This window comes from Falco cherrug, chromosome 9 (assembly GCF_023634085.1).
Source record: "Falco cherrug isolate bFalChe1 chromosome 9, bFalChe1.pri, whole genome shotgun sequence".
NCBI lineage: Eukaryota > Metazoa > Chordata > Aves > Falconiformes > Falconidae > Falco > Falco cherrug.
Genome location: NC_073705.1, coordinates 54,320,405 through 54,336,207, shown reverse-complemented (window position 1 = coordinate 54,336,207; position 15,803 = coordinate 54,320,405). Strand labels below are relative to the sequence as shown.

The window sequence follows — 15,803 nt, the reverse complement described above, 5'->3', positions numbered from 1 at the left end:
GGTTAAGAAGCATCACAAGATTAGTACAATTACAGCATGTTTCATCTGCCATTTGGAGATCTATCTTAAATATGTTCTGTCACCAAGCCAGAAAGTCATGCTGCAATCTGTGCGTTCAGCAAGCACTGTTTGTAAGCATCTCCATCACTTTGTCACATCTGGTAATCATTAGCACATTTGAAGGCTTGTGGAATAAGAAAAATTATTCTCTTCAGCCAAAAATTTTATTTTACCACACTTGAGATAACACCCTGAGGTACTAACACAAAGCTACACTAAAAGGGTACCAAAAATATGGCATTATATTTCACCGTAGCATCCTTCTACCACAAACACTTCTTTGTCATATGAACGCTCACTAAAATAAGATAGAGTAGTCTTGCTAAGTAGCTTAAAGTCACTTTGATATAATTTTGGATATCACATATAAACAAAAGGAGTTTTACTAATATACTTTTGTTTATTACACAGTTGAGAATATTGAGCAATCTCTTCATTAATACAAACCAGAAATTACTAGTGTGATAATAACAATGCTCATTGGTAAACAAAAACAAAGCAGTACAAAGTAAAGCAAAAACAGTTTTTGCAACAACTAAAAATTTTTGTATTCCATTCTTGGGTTTATACTGACAAGAAATGTCAAAAAACAGTAACAAAAGCTTCTTCTTTACAGGAGCGATTTAAGAAAACTGCAATACTAACTTAAGGTTGTGTTAGACTCAAAAAATTACACTTGCAGAGTGTTAAACAAAATGTACTCTGAATAGTAAACTACAGCTTTTGTCTAGGTTTTAAGTTCATCTCTTTCTACTATATGAAAGCAAAAATACTTAGTTTTAGAATGTCATTTTCTAAAGTCATTCATTTCAAACAAAACGCCTAGTCTCAAAATTAAGCATAAAACCTCTTTGCCAAACATCGTATGTTCTTACTCTTTTGTTTGATGAAGCAATACATTTGTTGTACCTGACTCGATTTGTACATTTTAATGTTTATTTTCATCTTTTGTGTCATTCAACACAAAGCACCTACCTTCTATACAAGCATTATCCTGGATGCCATTCTATTAAACTCATCAACCCAGCCAAATTAAGCCCAGTCAGCAGCTGGATGAAACAATTTCCAGGAACGCCTAAACACTGTTTTTGAATTGTCCCAGTCTACCGCAGTCATTTGTTCCAAATCACAACTGAACCAGCGCCTCTGGCACAAAATTTGATGTAAAACAGCACAAAGCATGATCACAAGTGAAGTGGCATTGCGCTCTTAGAGAGATTATTGTATTTGTTGCCAGTGCAACAACAGACTTTCCTGTACTTCTGAGACACACAGAAACCTCAGTTCACGGTTGCATTTTGTTACTCAACTAGTTTTAAACAATGGTTATGAAGCATTCAATTTGTTGGAAAAGCCCTTCAGACTAATGCAGCCTCTTGTTTTCTTCCTAGGCACCTCAGCAGCTTGCAATGTATTTCCCTGTCTTCATTTAAATACTTTTCTGTGGCTTTAGCAATAGAAGCTTAATATTAGAGTAGGAAAGTATGGTATGGATACTGAGAAACATGCATCATGTGTTAAAAGTGACAAGCATTATTAAAAACACACACACACACACACGAGAATTTGCATTAGTGAAATGTTATCGTCTTCCACCCTGGCTCTCTGTGGTCACATTACAGCAAAATTTTATATACACACCTACTTTATCAAGATCATTTAAAGCACAGAGAACTAAGTCGGCTACAAGCCTATCTTTTTTTCAGTCATCCTGAACAGCAGTACAAAGCCACACATAACAGCAAACATTAGAGCAAACTGCAAGAACCCTGCTGCGCATAGTTCGGCTCACTCATACAAACACAGCCGAAACCAGACAGTCCTCATAAATTCGATGCAGCTGGCTCATCTGCCCTTGTTTCAAAGAGATGCAAGAATAAATTACTAGGAAACATTTGCATTTTTATCTGAACTTGAAACATCACGCTAGGCTTCAGCTGAGCTCATACTTAAACAGTAAAAGGTTAAGGAAATAATTATCATGCACCAATTAGCAGAAAATAGGAATAAACCCAAGAAAGCTCACTACACTTCTAACCATTAAAAATACGTGCACGTACCAAATACTGCACACCTTATTTAATCAAGTAATTCTTAAAATCAAACTGATACTTGACAAATAAAGTTTAATCTCTCTTCTTCTCAAACCATTACTGCAGCCCACTACCATTCATCTTGCAAGAAAAATTTTTGGTAGTAAGAGGATGACGAAAACATCTGTCAGCTCAAATCACTGAATTTCATTCTCCAGTTTGGACAATGGCACACTTAAACAAAAACAAAACAACAACAACTCAAGTGTCAAAGGCAGCCTCTGGATGCCTGCCTCCGCTGCAGTCAACACACAAAAAACCCCAACCCTTGACAACTGTATTTAGTTAACTAACTATAAAAAACAAGATCTGCATTGTTTTGAACACTGTAATTTATCCCGTACCAGCTTCTCAAATTCCAACTTATAGGATTGACTACTGCCACCTTTACAGCCTACAGGATGAAAGTGAGGTTTATTCGTTCTTACACCTTAATATTTTGATTGCAAAACATCTGAATCCACTAAGAAGCATATGCTAATAAAGCTCTGCTCCAATCATGCTCCCAGAATATATGGATTTTTACCTATTTCTTGTACAAATACATAGCTGAAGCACTGCAGTTCAAATTTTAAATATCCTTTTAATAATGTTTCTAAACTGCTATTATTTTGCAATACCAAAAGCTCACAAAAGCACAGACATTTACACTCAGAAAAATACTGTTTTTTCCACGCATACACTAAGCCAGCCACTACAAATACCCACCCAAAGGACTAGGTGACCAGTTCTTCAGCCGCAAAGGGACCATTGAGCGCAGCAACAGAGCTGGCAGCGGAGCGGAGCCAGTGCTGGGGTTACCTTCGGAGCCCCCTCCGCTGACCAACCGCACATCGGAAGCGGTGAAGGACAGACGTGCCTTTCCCTACCTCCAGGCTCACACCAGACTTCTTGGAGGACCCTCTGCAAAAGGTTGTGCCCTTCCCAGCCACAAGACTGGGAGTCAAAGCATCCTCAAGCAATGCAAAGCATAATTTTAGAGCAGAAGAGGACTTTGCATATAGACAGGGGGTTTGGTTTTCTCGCTTGTTAGGGTTTTGTTTCCTTTTAAGTCTTGAGAAATAATTAATCAATGCAGCGTACAGTTATACCTACTTGCAGCCAGCAAATCTGCCAAGTACCACAGTTCACATGCCCTCCACAGAAAATATTCTTGATTTTCTTCCCTTAAAGGCAGAAGCTGAAGTTAAATTTGCAAAGCAGCCATACACGCAAATTCTCCCCTACCCTAAGAAATTTAGAATAGACATAATCTTAAAAGAGGTACAAATTCAGAGTCTCTTTTTTTGCTCTACAACCTTAAATCCTTGTACAATTCAGACAGTTTTCTTTTGAGGAAACTTTTTTTAATGTACCCAAAGCCTCGAAAAAATCAAATTAAAAAAAAAAGGGGGCAATTTAAATGCAAAACATTAAGTAACTGAAGACCTGAGCTACAGTCAGAAATAGCTCATCAGCTTCCACAAGGACATAAATATTTGAATAGATAAAGAGTAATTCTTGCAAAGAATATAAGACCGCAGTCATTCATTCTCCTCTGCACAGTGTCAGCTTGAAGGCTACTCTCTTAACAGATAGGCTGGGGGAAATAAAATTAAAAAAAAAAAAAAAAAAAACCAAACACAAAACCAACCAGTATAACCAGCCCAAAAAGAAAAGTTGAGGCCATTCCAGAAACACTTTGCATTTGCAATTCTGTTTCACATTGATAAACTATCAAGACAGATTACAATTTTTGCAAGGAGAAATAGAAATATTCAAATGTGTGAATTAAGCATCTGCCTCTTTTAATGTGAAGCACCTCAATTTTCTACGTAGGTCTTTTCAACTTCTTATCTCTCCAAACAGACTTATTTCGTATACACTTATTTAGCTTCCCCAATATATACTAAAACCAGGACAAAAAGCGCCTGAAACCGCTACAGCTAGATCTGCTGATCTTAACTGTGCAACACAGGGATCTAGCAACTTATCTGCTTATCTTCATGAGTTGTCTACAAAACTTCAACGAAGTCTCCAATGGCAAAAGAAACACTCACTGTGTCACCCTAATGGTTTGTATAGCCCAGCACTCGCTCTCCAATAGTGGCCACAGAATGTAATTTAAATAGTAAATCAATGTCATTTACAGTTTCTGTGGTCCATTCCCCTTCCTGGCCTCCCCAGCATCCTTCAGAGGCTGCACATCCACCCATCCTTTCAGAACACCTATGGACCTGTGCCCTGTGAGTCTGCCTAACCTCTTTCTGGATCTGCTGACACTGCCTCCATAACCTCCTGTGACAGCAAGCTTCAGAAATGAAAGATTTTTCCTTTAATTATTTTAAACTGACCTCCTACTTATGTCAGTGAGCGCACCCTATATTATGGGATTTGGTGCAGATGACTTTCACAGACCGCTCACCTGCCAGGAAGTTGAACCATCCCCAGTTCTGGTCTTCCGTATCCCTTTAACTATTCCCTGAGGTATGGAGACGAGAACAGCAGCCAGCATGCAAGATGAGGCTGCACCAAGGCTATCTAAAAACAAATGACGGGCCCACCACCTTCTCATTATCTCTCTGGCTGACACCCAATGCCCTGTTGCTTCTTCCAGACCTAAAGGGGCTGAAAAGAAAGCCAGAGAGGGGCTTTGTACGTGGGCACGTGGTGACAGGCCAAGGGGCAATGGCCTTAAGCTGAGAGAGGGGAGATGCAGATGAGCTGTGAGGCAGAAATTGTTCCCCGTGAGGGCGGCGAGGCGCTGGCCCAGGCTGCCCAGAGCAGCTGTGGGTGCCCCATCCCTGGCAGTGCTCAAGGCCAGGCTGGATGGGGCTGGGAGCAGCCTGGGCTGGGGGGAGGGGGCCCTGCCAGGGCACGGGGTGGGACTGGGTGGGCTTCAAGGTCCCTTCCAACCCAAACCACTCTGTGATTCTTCACCTGCCACTGCACATGGAACCGACGACCCCAGAGTGGTCAGCTATGACCGCAAGGTGTCTTTGCTAAACTGCAACTGCCAGCTTCAAGTAGAAATCACACAGATCCTTCTGATGTTCCTCACCACAAGCGTGGTACTTAGCTACCAACTCCAGATCACTGATGAAGATGCTGAATGAAGCTGTAATGTCATGTCCACTTTACATGGTTACTGACACCCTCCCAGGACTCCAACAGCTTTGTCAGGCAAGATTCCCAGAAGCCAGACTCACTCACTCTCAAAAAAACCCCACATTTTTCCACCTATTCAATAATTTTATTCTTTGTAATAGAATCACACGTTTCTAGTTACTGAAAAAACTGTAGTGCTTCAGTGGCTATTTGAACATAATAAAAGCAATTTCACAAGCTGCAAAAAGCCAATACTAACAATTATGTGTTCTAAGAGCTAAGTAATTAGAGTCCAAAGGAGATGAAAGCAATTAATAATGAATGAAAGGTTGTCAAGGCTTCTGAAAAGCATCCACAAGCACACTTCTTGGACAACCCCACACTGGCTCATCTGTCAATGCTTCACCCAGCAGTGTACTTCATGTAGTCAAATGCAGACAGAAGATGTGCTTTATCCAAGTTTGCAGAGATCTGAATGTGAAATGATAAACAGGCTAAGACAGACACTGCTGTTGTCTGATCTCTCTGGGCTTTGCTAGGAAGTTAGTCTTCCTGCCTCTCAGGTGAAGACAAGCAATTTTTTTTTTTTTTTTTTTTTTGGGGGGGGGGGTGTTGTGGTTTTTTGTTGTTGTTGTGGTGGGTTTTTTTTTTCCTAGGCATAATATGTTGAAAAAGAAAAAAAGCTCACATTCATCTGCCTTGCTGAAGCAGAATTCACAAACACATCTCGGGAAAATAGATCTTACATTCAATCCTCATTATCCGAGGACATCCTATTTGTAAGACAGCAGATAGCACACACTGAGTCCCTGACTCAAACTTCCCAATTCCCATTCAGGATAGATGCTTTGTTAGTGGAAAGAAAATACAGCTTTTCTGAAATATGTAATATCCCCATTTTGTTATCAGATGATACATTCTCAGTCTCTCTGCCTAAAATACTCAAACTTCAGCAGCTTTATCCCCACTATCTATTTTTGCTGCGTGCTCAGCATGGTATTACTAGCCTATGACCTGTGTGCACTCGGCCACAAAGGACTGGTGTCTTCAGGTGTTTTCCCACTCTTCTCTTCCCAGCTCCCTTCAAGAGAAACCTCTTGCACTGGCACAGCACTTTGCCACCATCTGTCTTTGCCTTACAGCTGCTATAAAAAAAATTCTTCTAATGTAAAACCACTGCACACCTGAGGAGGAGGAGTCATACTGTCAAACTGTCCCAAAATCTAACCCCAGTTCTGAGACCCTTTCTGATCATCGTCTTTCAATTGAGTCAGCATGGCTAGGGCAAGAGTTACATCCTTTTACAAATTCTGTTTGGAATCACAAGGAGAACTTCAAGCTGCAGCTTATCAAATGCAGGTTTGTGACAGTGTCTGTACTTTTCCGTAGTAAAAGAGATTCACTAACAGAACGTGAGACCAGCATTGGCACGATGACCTCAGGGTCCTCTGCATACAAGAATCGACTAGTCCTATAATCAACGCTTCTGCCCAGCGATACCAATACCCACGTTCATTTGAGGTTAGAGCCCACATTCCCAATTCCATGAGCCAGCCAGTGCTACCAAAAGTAGACACTGTTTTTAAGGGACAAAAGGAGAGGGCTGGGAGGTGAAGTTTGCAATCTGACTCACTACTGATTTTCCATTAAAAATATATGCTAGGGCTTAAGATACTATAACGAAGTTTCTGAACAGCCTAGAATATAAACCACAGCATAAGAATACAAGGATGTACGTTGTCATCTTACAGACAATGCCTTAAAAATACCTTAATGTTAAGGTTATAAAAGTTAAAAGCTAAATGTCATTTAACTCCTAACTAATCTCTCTTTTAAAAGTGAGGTATTTGCAGCAATTTAAGTAAACTTCACTTATTTGAAGCACATTCTTTATATAGTCACAAACCCTTCGCTAGAAACACTAAGTACTAACCACGTTTGAGGTAAAGCATGCTTTTGCCACAAACACAAGCATATACTTCACTGACCGCCTAAATGTGGTGTAGGATGCAAAGTAAAGCCAAGATTGAGATCTGTAAAGTACATACCTTCACTATGACAGTTTGATCAGAGATGCTGCTCATCATCTCATTAATGGACTTAAAGAGCTGCAGCAGAGACTCCCTGAAGTCTGCTTCTCCTTTGTTCTCATAAAGTCTGAAAAATAATTGGGTTTCATAAGCACGATCCAACTAAAATGGAAGTACATTTTAAAAAACTCTGCTCAAATGACAGATGATAATTTGTTGCATTACATTTTTCGAAGTTCAAGAATTTCTACAAGTTTCTTCACTGAACCAAGAGTTTTCTTTCACAAAAAAAACTGAAGACAAGACAGTGACTGGGCTGGGCCAGCAGGAACAACAGATTTTTATTTTAAAGCTTCCTACGTAAAATGCCACATCCAGTATTGTTGTTTATGCCTTCAAGTCACAGTGAATCCCTCAGCAGTGACCCAATTCCACATGCCCACGCAGCAGTGGGATAGTCTCTCTCCACCCTGCACAAGAGCTAGCAGATGTCTGGGAGGACCAGTGCCAAGCAGCTCTGATGAGGAAGCCAAAAAGCATCCAGACAACTTGCCAGCAATCATTAAAATCTACCAGTGGCCTAAGGTGAGTGACCTTAAACCCTGTGAAATAAAGAGAAAGCCTATCAACCCAGTATCGGGGGTAGGGGGTGGAGAAAAAAGACCAACCACACACAACACACCACTTTTTTTCCATGGGAAGGGAAAGCTAAAGTTAAAAAGCATTTCACCACTAATTTCTGGCTCGCTGAACTAGTTAAGGCTCAGTTAGTTTCCCATACAGTCTGTACAGCTGCTGCGGAAGAGTGACTAATCCGCAGCTAAAGTTCCCAAGGCAGGTCCCTGTGCCTTCAGGCAGGATTTTTCAGAGCTGATCTGCCCACAGGGACCTCCCTCTCTCTCTCTTTCTCTCTCTGCCAGATGCTTTCAGGGGGATTAAAACTGCCCTGAGATGCCTGAGCAACACCAAAGGCAAAAAATATACAGCCAAGCTGAACAACTTGGTCCACTGGTTCAACAGAGCACAGGAATGAATGTTCCTGAAACTCTCTTGAGTATTTTAAGTGCAGAATGATCCCTGCTTCAGGTGTAGGATGAGATAATTCTCACTACAAAATGGAAAGGGAGGGGGAGAACACCATAGGTCCACATATCCTTTCAATTTTTTGCCCCCTTTTAGCAACATGTACGGCTCACCTACATAAGGGCTGTTGCAAACACACTTCTTGAACCTCAGCTATACAGGTTACCAGTTATACAGACCTAACAGGACCCTCACCCCTCCCAAAACAAAAAGGATCAGTGCTTAAAAGCAGCCTAGGAAAATCTGGCATCCAGGTCAAATTGAAACAGGGGTGTTTATAAACATCAGACGGGGCCTTTTCCCCAGCTAAAGCCCAATGCTTACCCAGTCAGCTTCGATTGCCTCCAAGAGCCTGATCCAACAGCAACTGGCCTTCCAAAGCCCCCCTTGGTCCCACTAGCTCTGTCCCTGAGCTCACCTAAACATTTTGCACCAAGGCCCATTAGAGCAGCTCCCCGCGAGGGTTCAATTCCCCTCTATTTTCCTCCATTTTCTTCTGGAGCTCAACCCAGTAAGGTGATCTTGAATGGGGTAATTAGCTCAGAAAGAGCACCACACCCGGGAACGTTGTACGTGCAGCCACAGTACCATTTCTTCATGTTTGAAGATATGATGGACCACCTATTACAGAAGGAAGGGAGCTTATCTTAAGGTAATCATGCTGTCTGGAATGTTCTTGCTGCTTTACACTTAAACTAATGTGTCTAATTTTTAATGCTGTGTTCATAAACTTTTGGGAGCCACAGAAGTTTAAAAAAAACTATTTAAACCAGTACACGGGGGAAATGAGTGCTACAGAAAAAATATTAAATTGTGTTATTTTGCTGTGCAAACTTCTATTCCCCTTTTAGGCTAAAACAAGGGGTTAGGCAGGACGAATTACTAGTTAAATCCCAATTTCAATAACGGATTTCAGCATCCCTCTGAACAGATTAGAGGTGTGGAACTAATACCAATATAAATAGTAACTAAACTTGGCAGTCCAATAAATCAAACTGCTTCAGACAAAAAGCTTTGCATTTCAAAAAGGAAATTGTAATAAAAATAACAAGTCACAAATGTGTTTCTACAGTCAGTTTTTAACATACTTTTATTTAATACACCTGATAATGCACAAATACACTGCAGCTATGAGAAAACCAGGATTACACCAAGTTGACCTTTCTATCACTGCCTTCAGAGTGTTAAGTCTGTTGTAAATGCAATATAACCACTGTGATCATTACTCAGTAAACCAAATAAAGATATTTCTAAAGTTCACTTACAATACTTTGCCTTTATAAACCTTGATATACTGAACAAACAGATTTGCCACCAGGCTTTAACTACAAGAACCAGGCTTCTACATATTTCTCCAGAACTGAAGCTTGCCTGCAATCACATTACTAAAATTCTCTATATATTCTGTACACTACTAACATTGCTGAAGTTAAAAAATATGTAACATTTTTTAATAAAAGATTCTGCTTGCTCGTTGTGATTTCTCAGTAAAACACTAACGAAATTTCAGAACACTGCTACACTTCTGCATTATAATCACTTCAAATCACACACCTCAGGCAGGATTTAAGTCTTACAGCAGAACAAATCATGGTGTCATTCAGCATTCAGTAGCTTTGCTGATTAATCCCTTGTCATTGAGAGCTGTGTCTACCCAATGTTAAAGAACTGTGAATTAGTGCTTAGCACGAGGAAATCCAATGGCCAATACTGGAGGGTCATATTGTCTGTAAATCTAATCTGCAGCAAGAGATAATTATTTTTTTCTCTTTTAAAGTGATTTGTAGGACCTGCATCAGTATAAGTGACATTCAGCATTTCATGAGTCTCACAGCAAGACTCCTACAGAAATAAATTATAATCTCTAAATTAAAGAAAGGTTGGTGGTGGAGTCGGTTACTTCAGAGGTCTACATAAATCCCTTGTAATAAGGTTGTTACCATTGCTAACGAGTAGTAAAAGGATTGAATTTAAGTGAAGTTGAATACATCAACAACTCATTTCATAACTTGTTTAATATTTTGTGTATAAAACACAGTACTTCCCAATTAACTTAGAATAATTATTTCTGCTTGACTTTATGGATGGACGGCCACTGCAGACAGCACCAGTGGGTCTCTGTGCAGTTCCCCACAAAGGAGGTTGAGTGGGGGAGCAGAAAAAGAGGCCCCCAGCAGGCTTCTGCCACACCAGCAGGCATAGAAAGAGCTTTCATAGAAACTCAAATGATTCTCCTATTAAAAATGCTATCGCTCTCCAGGAGAAGATTTCTGCAGCTCTTTTTTCTTTCCACTTTTCCATTTCACTGAACCTTATGGGGGCCCCCAAACTGTACCCGACCACCAATGGTTTCTTTCTGCTCTGACAGGTGGGGCCCTGGGCAGCCCCAAGCTGTTGGGGGTCAAACCCCAACAACACTTGTCATTGTCTGTTATGAGGCAGTGTGTCAAAAAAGCGCACCTCATACTCCTTTTCGCCCTCATTGTCCCTCTATTCTGACCCTCTTCCCTTGCCATGTCTGACCTACAAAGAACGCCCCCTGCTTCTCCCTCAGCATTATCCCTGAGCCCTGCAAGCACCATGCCAGGACAAACATCGCATCCCCCATCCAGAAAACCTCTCCCTTCACTTTGCTGCAAAATTTTCAATACTTTAGTCTTCCCAGACTTTTGCAGCCATTCAAAGAAAGCCACTAGCAAAGCCCAGGCCTGGATGAGGGACAGGGCAGCATGGCTACTCAGTACCTTCAACATTTCAGTCACAGTACCAGGCAGTTTTTCAGAAAAGTTTCCAAAATAGTGGCAAGCTTTATTTGTTCAGAGATGTAAATTATAGAGAGCTGAAAAACATCATGATTTTAGCAGTGCACTGCTACTTACAATATATATCTGTTAAGGAAATCTGGCATGCTTCTAGGAAACAGCTGTCTCCTGAAATGAGTTCTAACAACTTAAGATGTTTCTAAAACAGTGTAATATTGAGCAACTTTAACTTGTGGCATTGCAAAATTTTGACACTTTTTGAACAATATTGGCAATGGGACTAAATGGTTTCAGCATTCACCATACTTACTGATTGAACAATATCCTGGACCGCACTATGAACTTGAAGATGTACTCCAAAGCTTTCATAGCTTTAAAGAGTTGATCAGTGATACCACACTTCTCAGCATTATCCACGTATGTTTTCAAAACTTTAGTCAGTTTTCTGTTTAAATACAAAACCACATACAAGTTACAAGTATGCTCACAGAGAAGAATGTCAGTTGTGAAAGGTTTAAAGAAAAATTATGTGCCTAAGTAGTGCCTACCAAATGACAAAATTAATTATGCAACTAATAAACTCATTATGCTTTTGGTTTTGCTAGTAAATAGCTGTAACTTATTCTTGAAAATAAAAAAAACCAACCCAAGAAAAACCCACACAGACCATAATACCATTCAACATACAAGAAATAGAGCAAATCTTGGTAAGACTCATTTTCTGCTGGATATTAGGGATATTCAGACTTAGGCTCTCTTAAAGTTGCAATTATTAATAATAAATAATAAAAATAATTAAATTTAATACAAACACATTCTTAGAATTAACACACACAAAACAGGAGCTTCTTCATTAAACAAGGCTTCCCCTTTCATAGCTTTCCCATGGATTCTGAGCTAGAATTTGTGAAATTTATTTCTCAAAAACATATGTAACAGCAGTTGGAAATTCTCTTATTCCTCATTTTGAAGTCTATCAAACTGGAAAGTGAAACAATTTTAAAAGTAATACCATTTCAACTACCTCCCAATGAATATAAATCACAATTTTAATGCAACTACAAGCAATTCCATTTTAAAATCATCCTAGCTACACTGTACGTTTCAACATCCACACTAAAAGTAAAAAGGTACAACATTATATACCACTAACAGAAAACAACATTATGTAGACAGGCATCTTGATATATGGGTATATATTTGAATAGGAGTAAACTGCCTAAGAATTTCAACCTCTCTACTTAAACTCGTGCAACAAAAGGTGGGGAGAAGGCAGGGATCTGCCATGCCCACAGGTGCAAGTCAAGCCAGAATTCAGCTCTTTCAGTATCTCAAGCTTAAACATGCTTCTGCCTCCCCGCATCTACAGACCAGAAGCTCTGCATGCCTACAAGTGAAAGGGCCACCTTCAGATCTTGCTAATAAAACCAGACACTGGAGGATGCTTCATCTTTTACCCACTTCGCCTGAAGTCTGCAACAGTGGCTACAACTCAGCAGAGTGACGGTAGTATCAAAGTTGGGACTAAAGGCCTAATTCTTCTTCACTATTTTGAATCAACAGTTTTCAAACGTTTTCTGGTCACATAATAAAGACTGCATAACAGCAAAGTGCACACCAGGTTGCCCAGAGTGGGTTTGTTTTCCTCCCAACACTGCAGAGATACCCATTATGTATTTTTCCTCTAACACTAGCAGTCTGAAGCAGCAGCAGCAAAGATCCTAACTGTCAAGAATTACTGAAGATAGCAAAAATAATGGACCTTCTGGTTTTTATTCTTCACCGTTTCCTCCCCAAAGTGACAGTAATGCAGATAATACAGGGCAGAACATCAATTTAATGCACCAAACAACATGTATTTGAAGCATTTTAAATGACATTATTTCCTTCTCAAGTATGACTGAGAATTGTTTATGAATATTTTCCTTACAAAACAATTCTTGAAATCATCAAACATCCCCTCCTTCAATACAACAAAATCAAGACTTCCTCCTTGAAAATGACCTAATTTTTACTACTATTATTTCAAGAGAGAAAGGCATACTATCTCCAGTCTTCTTCAAGAACCTCCCATCCTCCCAAGCTCTATGAGTAAATTCCTAATTAACCTCCATAAACAAGTATCTGAATAACATTATCTGGAAAAATTAGACAAGCCACATTAGAAAAAGTAAATTTTAAAATTTACGTGTAGGCTAGCGTTGCACTGAAATGCTTCTTAATGTAGGTTTCCAAGACAGGATTAAAATGTTGAAATTTTCTGTCAGCAATCAATCCAATGATAAATACCTGCAAAAAACCAGCATAATTAATGCATTATCCTCAAAATTTTCTTTTTTATTTTGTATATTCACCCACATTTATTTTCAGAGAAGACACACTAATAACACTAAAAACACAGAGACTCTGGCTTTTTGTTATCCTCCCAAGATATTAATATTCTCCATTCCTGTGAAAACTTCCTGTTCATAACAAAGTTCTCTGTTCTAAGCAGAAACTTTCTGTTTCTGTCCTAAATTCTGCTGTTAATCCACTAAAATGACTGGACTGAATTGCTTCCAGCTTTTCTGGGAGGATGACATGATGCAACCCAACCCCCTTTTGATCGAGGCCAACTGAAACTTCAAATATGATTTTTTAATTAATAGCTAACTTACAGCTAAGAACTTTTTTCATTAGTAAACTTCATTCTATCATTTACACCATGTTTGTTTAATTTATTAATTGTTACAGTATCTGTATTTTAGTCCATCCACAGTGCAAACTTACCAAAGCATCAAACACTAATGTGTCAAATGTTTCACTCTCTGAGTTCTCCATCATTATGTTAAAAAGTGCATCCAATGTGTCTTGAAGAAACTACAAATAAATGCACAAGTCATCACATTTTACAGGAGAAATGAAATTCAGATTTCATACAGGTTTCTACAGACATATTTTTCATTCATTCATTTTAAAATAAGTAAATACATTTTAAAAGTTAGCCAAAAAAAAGGGAAATCTAACATTTTTGTTTTCAGCAATTTTTCAGCAAAATATTTTTAGTTAAGTTGATTATCTATATCTCCATATCACTCAAAAAATAGAAAAAAGTCAGGAATCACACTTGGTACACCTGAACAAAGAGTTTAATCTATTACAGTGAACGAACAAAAACGTATTTCAAAACTCAGTTTCAACATACAGTCAACAGGATCATGCAGTTTCTGAAAACTGATGTTTCAGAGCACAAACCAGACAAGCAACTGAGTCTCATGCCAAATAATTCAAGTCATCCTCAGTAATTTTGAGCTGAGCAATGAAAAGTGCACAGCATATTGCTTTTCATGACTGCATAAACTCAGATCCACAATTTCAAGCGACAGCACACATGCAGGCATGGAAAACAGAGCACACAACCTTCTGCCCCAGCCCAAAACCTACACGCCTCTATCACTGTAACAGAGGAAGAGTCTTCACTAGCCAGTTGGCTGGACACCCTGATCTGTGCAACACGAAAGTAAAAGCAGATTAGTGTCAGGAAATTCAAGTTCAGCAGAGGGACAAAAGCTCTTTTACACATGTATAATTACAGTATTTCTTCCCAGTGACAGCAAGTAATCCATGCCTGGCCCAGAAATACTCATCAACACAGTTTTTATCAGCATGGGATTCTGTGTCTGAGCAGTTTCTTCCACCAGATTACAAAAAACCAACATGGGCTTCTCCAAGGCACAATAAGGATGGATCGTGGCCTCAGTTTGTATTTGCTTTTGTTGAGAAAGATGGGGTTCAACATTGATTGTTCCAGCATGTCTGTCTCAAATGAAGTAAAAATGTTTTTTGTCTTGTAGACAAGGTTTAATCAGGGAAGAATGTCTGAACAAGCAGAAGGCAACTGATTCCTGAGGTTGCAACTACAAAGAGATTACCCTATAGGCTGTGGGAGCAATGGAAAGACAGCCTGACTCCCACCTTCCTGCCTTAAAAATTGTTATCTATGCAACGAGTCTCCCAGATCGAACATGATTCACCTGGACCATCAACTAAATCTGGAGTTAAATCTCAGGAATTAGCCTCCACTTAGCAGCTCACGAAACACTACTGAATGCCAAACCTTCTCAAACCAAGTGAACATGGAGCCACAGTTTGAGGTGCTAATATCTGCAGATGAAAAAACAGAAAAGCCAAAATGCTTGCAGCTGATTTTAGACTTAGTTCTGGGGGAGATCCAGCTCATAATCTCAGCAAAGGATCTGGGGGGGGGAGGGGGCGGGGATCAGGAATTACAGCCTTCTCATCACAGCTCCGTTCGTTCAATTAAAGAACACATGCAAATAAAGTACATATAACCAGCAGCTGGCAGGAAGGAAAGAGTAAAGTGCAAGTCTGAGCTTTGACAGGAGAAGCTTCTGTCTTGGTTTGAAGAGCAGTAGTACTCCCAGACCCCAAACACTGCCTGGCCAAGTCCCTTTAAAAACGACGAGTGATTAGAATGCCACGTCATGACCGATCAAGCCTTCATTTCACATTTAGGGATCATATATTCACTTTCATTAGGACAGTTCAAGTTTTGAACCTGTTCACAAGGAAGTAACAGCAGGAAGAACAGCGGATAGATGCTTTTGTTGTATAAAGCCGCAGGAAAACACTTCTCAGATAGGGAGCCAGTATGAATAATTTCTAAACTATTAGTTTACATTCTCATA

At 39.6% G+C, this 15,803-nt stretch overlaps 1 protein-coding gene across 2 annotated transcripts in view; it reads right to left on the bottom strand.

Moving 5' to 3' along the window:
• DOCK1 (dedicator of cytokinesis 1) overlaps nt 1-15,803 on the bottom strand; it is a 319,193-nt gene that overhangs the window by 241,283 nt on the left and 62,107 nt on the right. For both annotated transcript variants that reach the window (XM_055719977.1, XM_055719978.1), the window contains exons 20-23: nt 13,885-13,974; nt 13,304-13,404; nt 11,426-11,560; nt 7,289-7,397 (exon numbers count right to left, since the gene is read on the bottom strand). In XM_055719977.1, the coding sequence (XP_055575952.1) occupies nt 7,289-7,397; nt 11,426-11,560; nt 13,304-13,404; nt 13,885-13,974 (435 nt within the window). The remainder of the gene's footprint in view (nt 1-7,288; nt 7,398-11,425; nt 11,561-13,303; nt 13,405-13,884; nt 13,975-15,803) is intronic.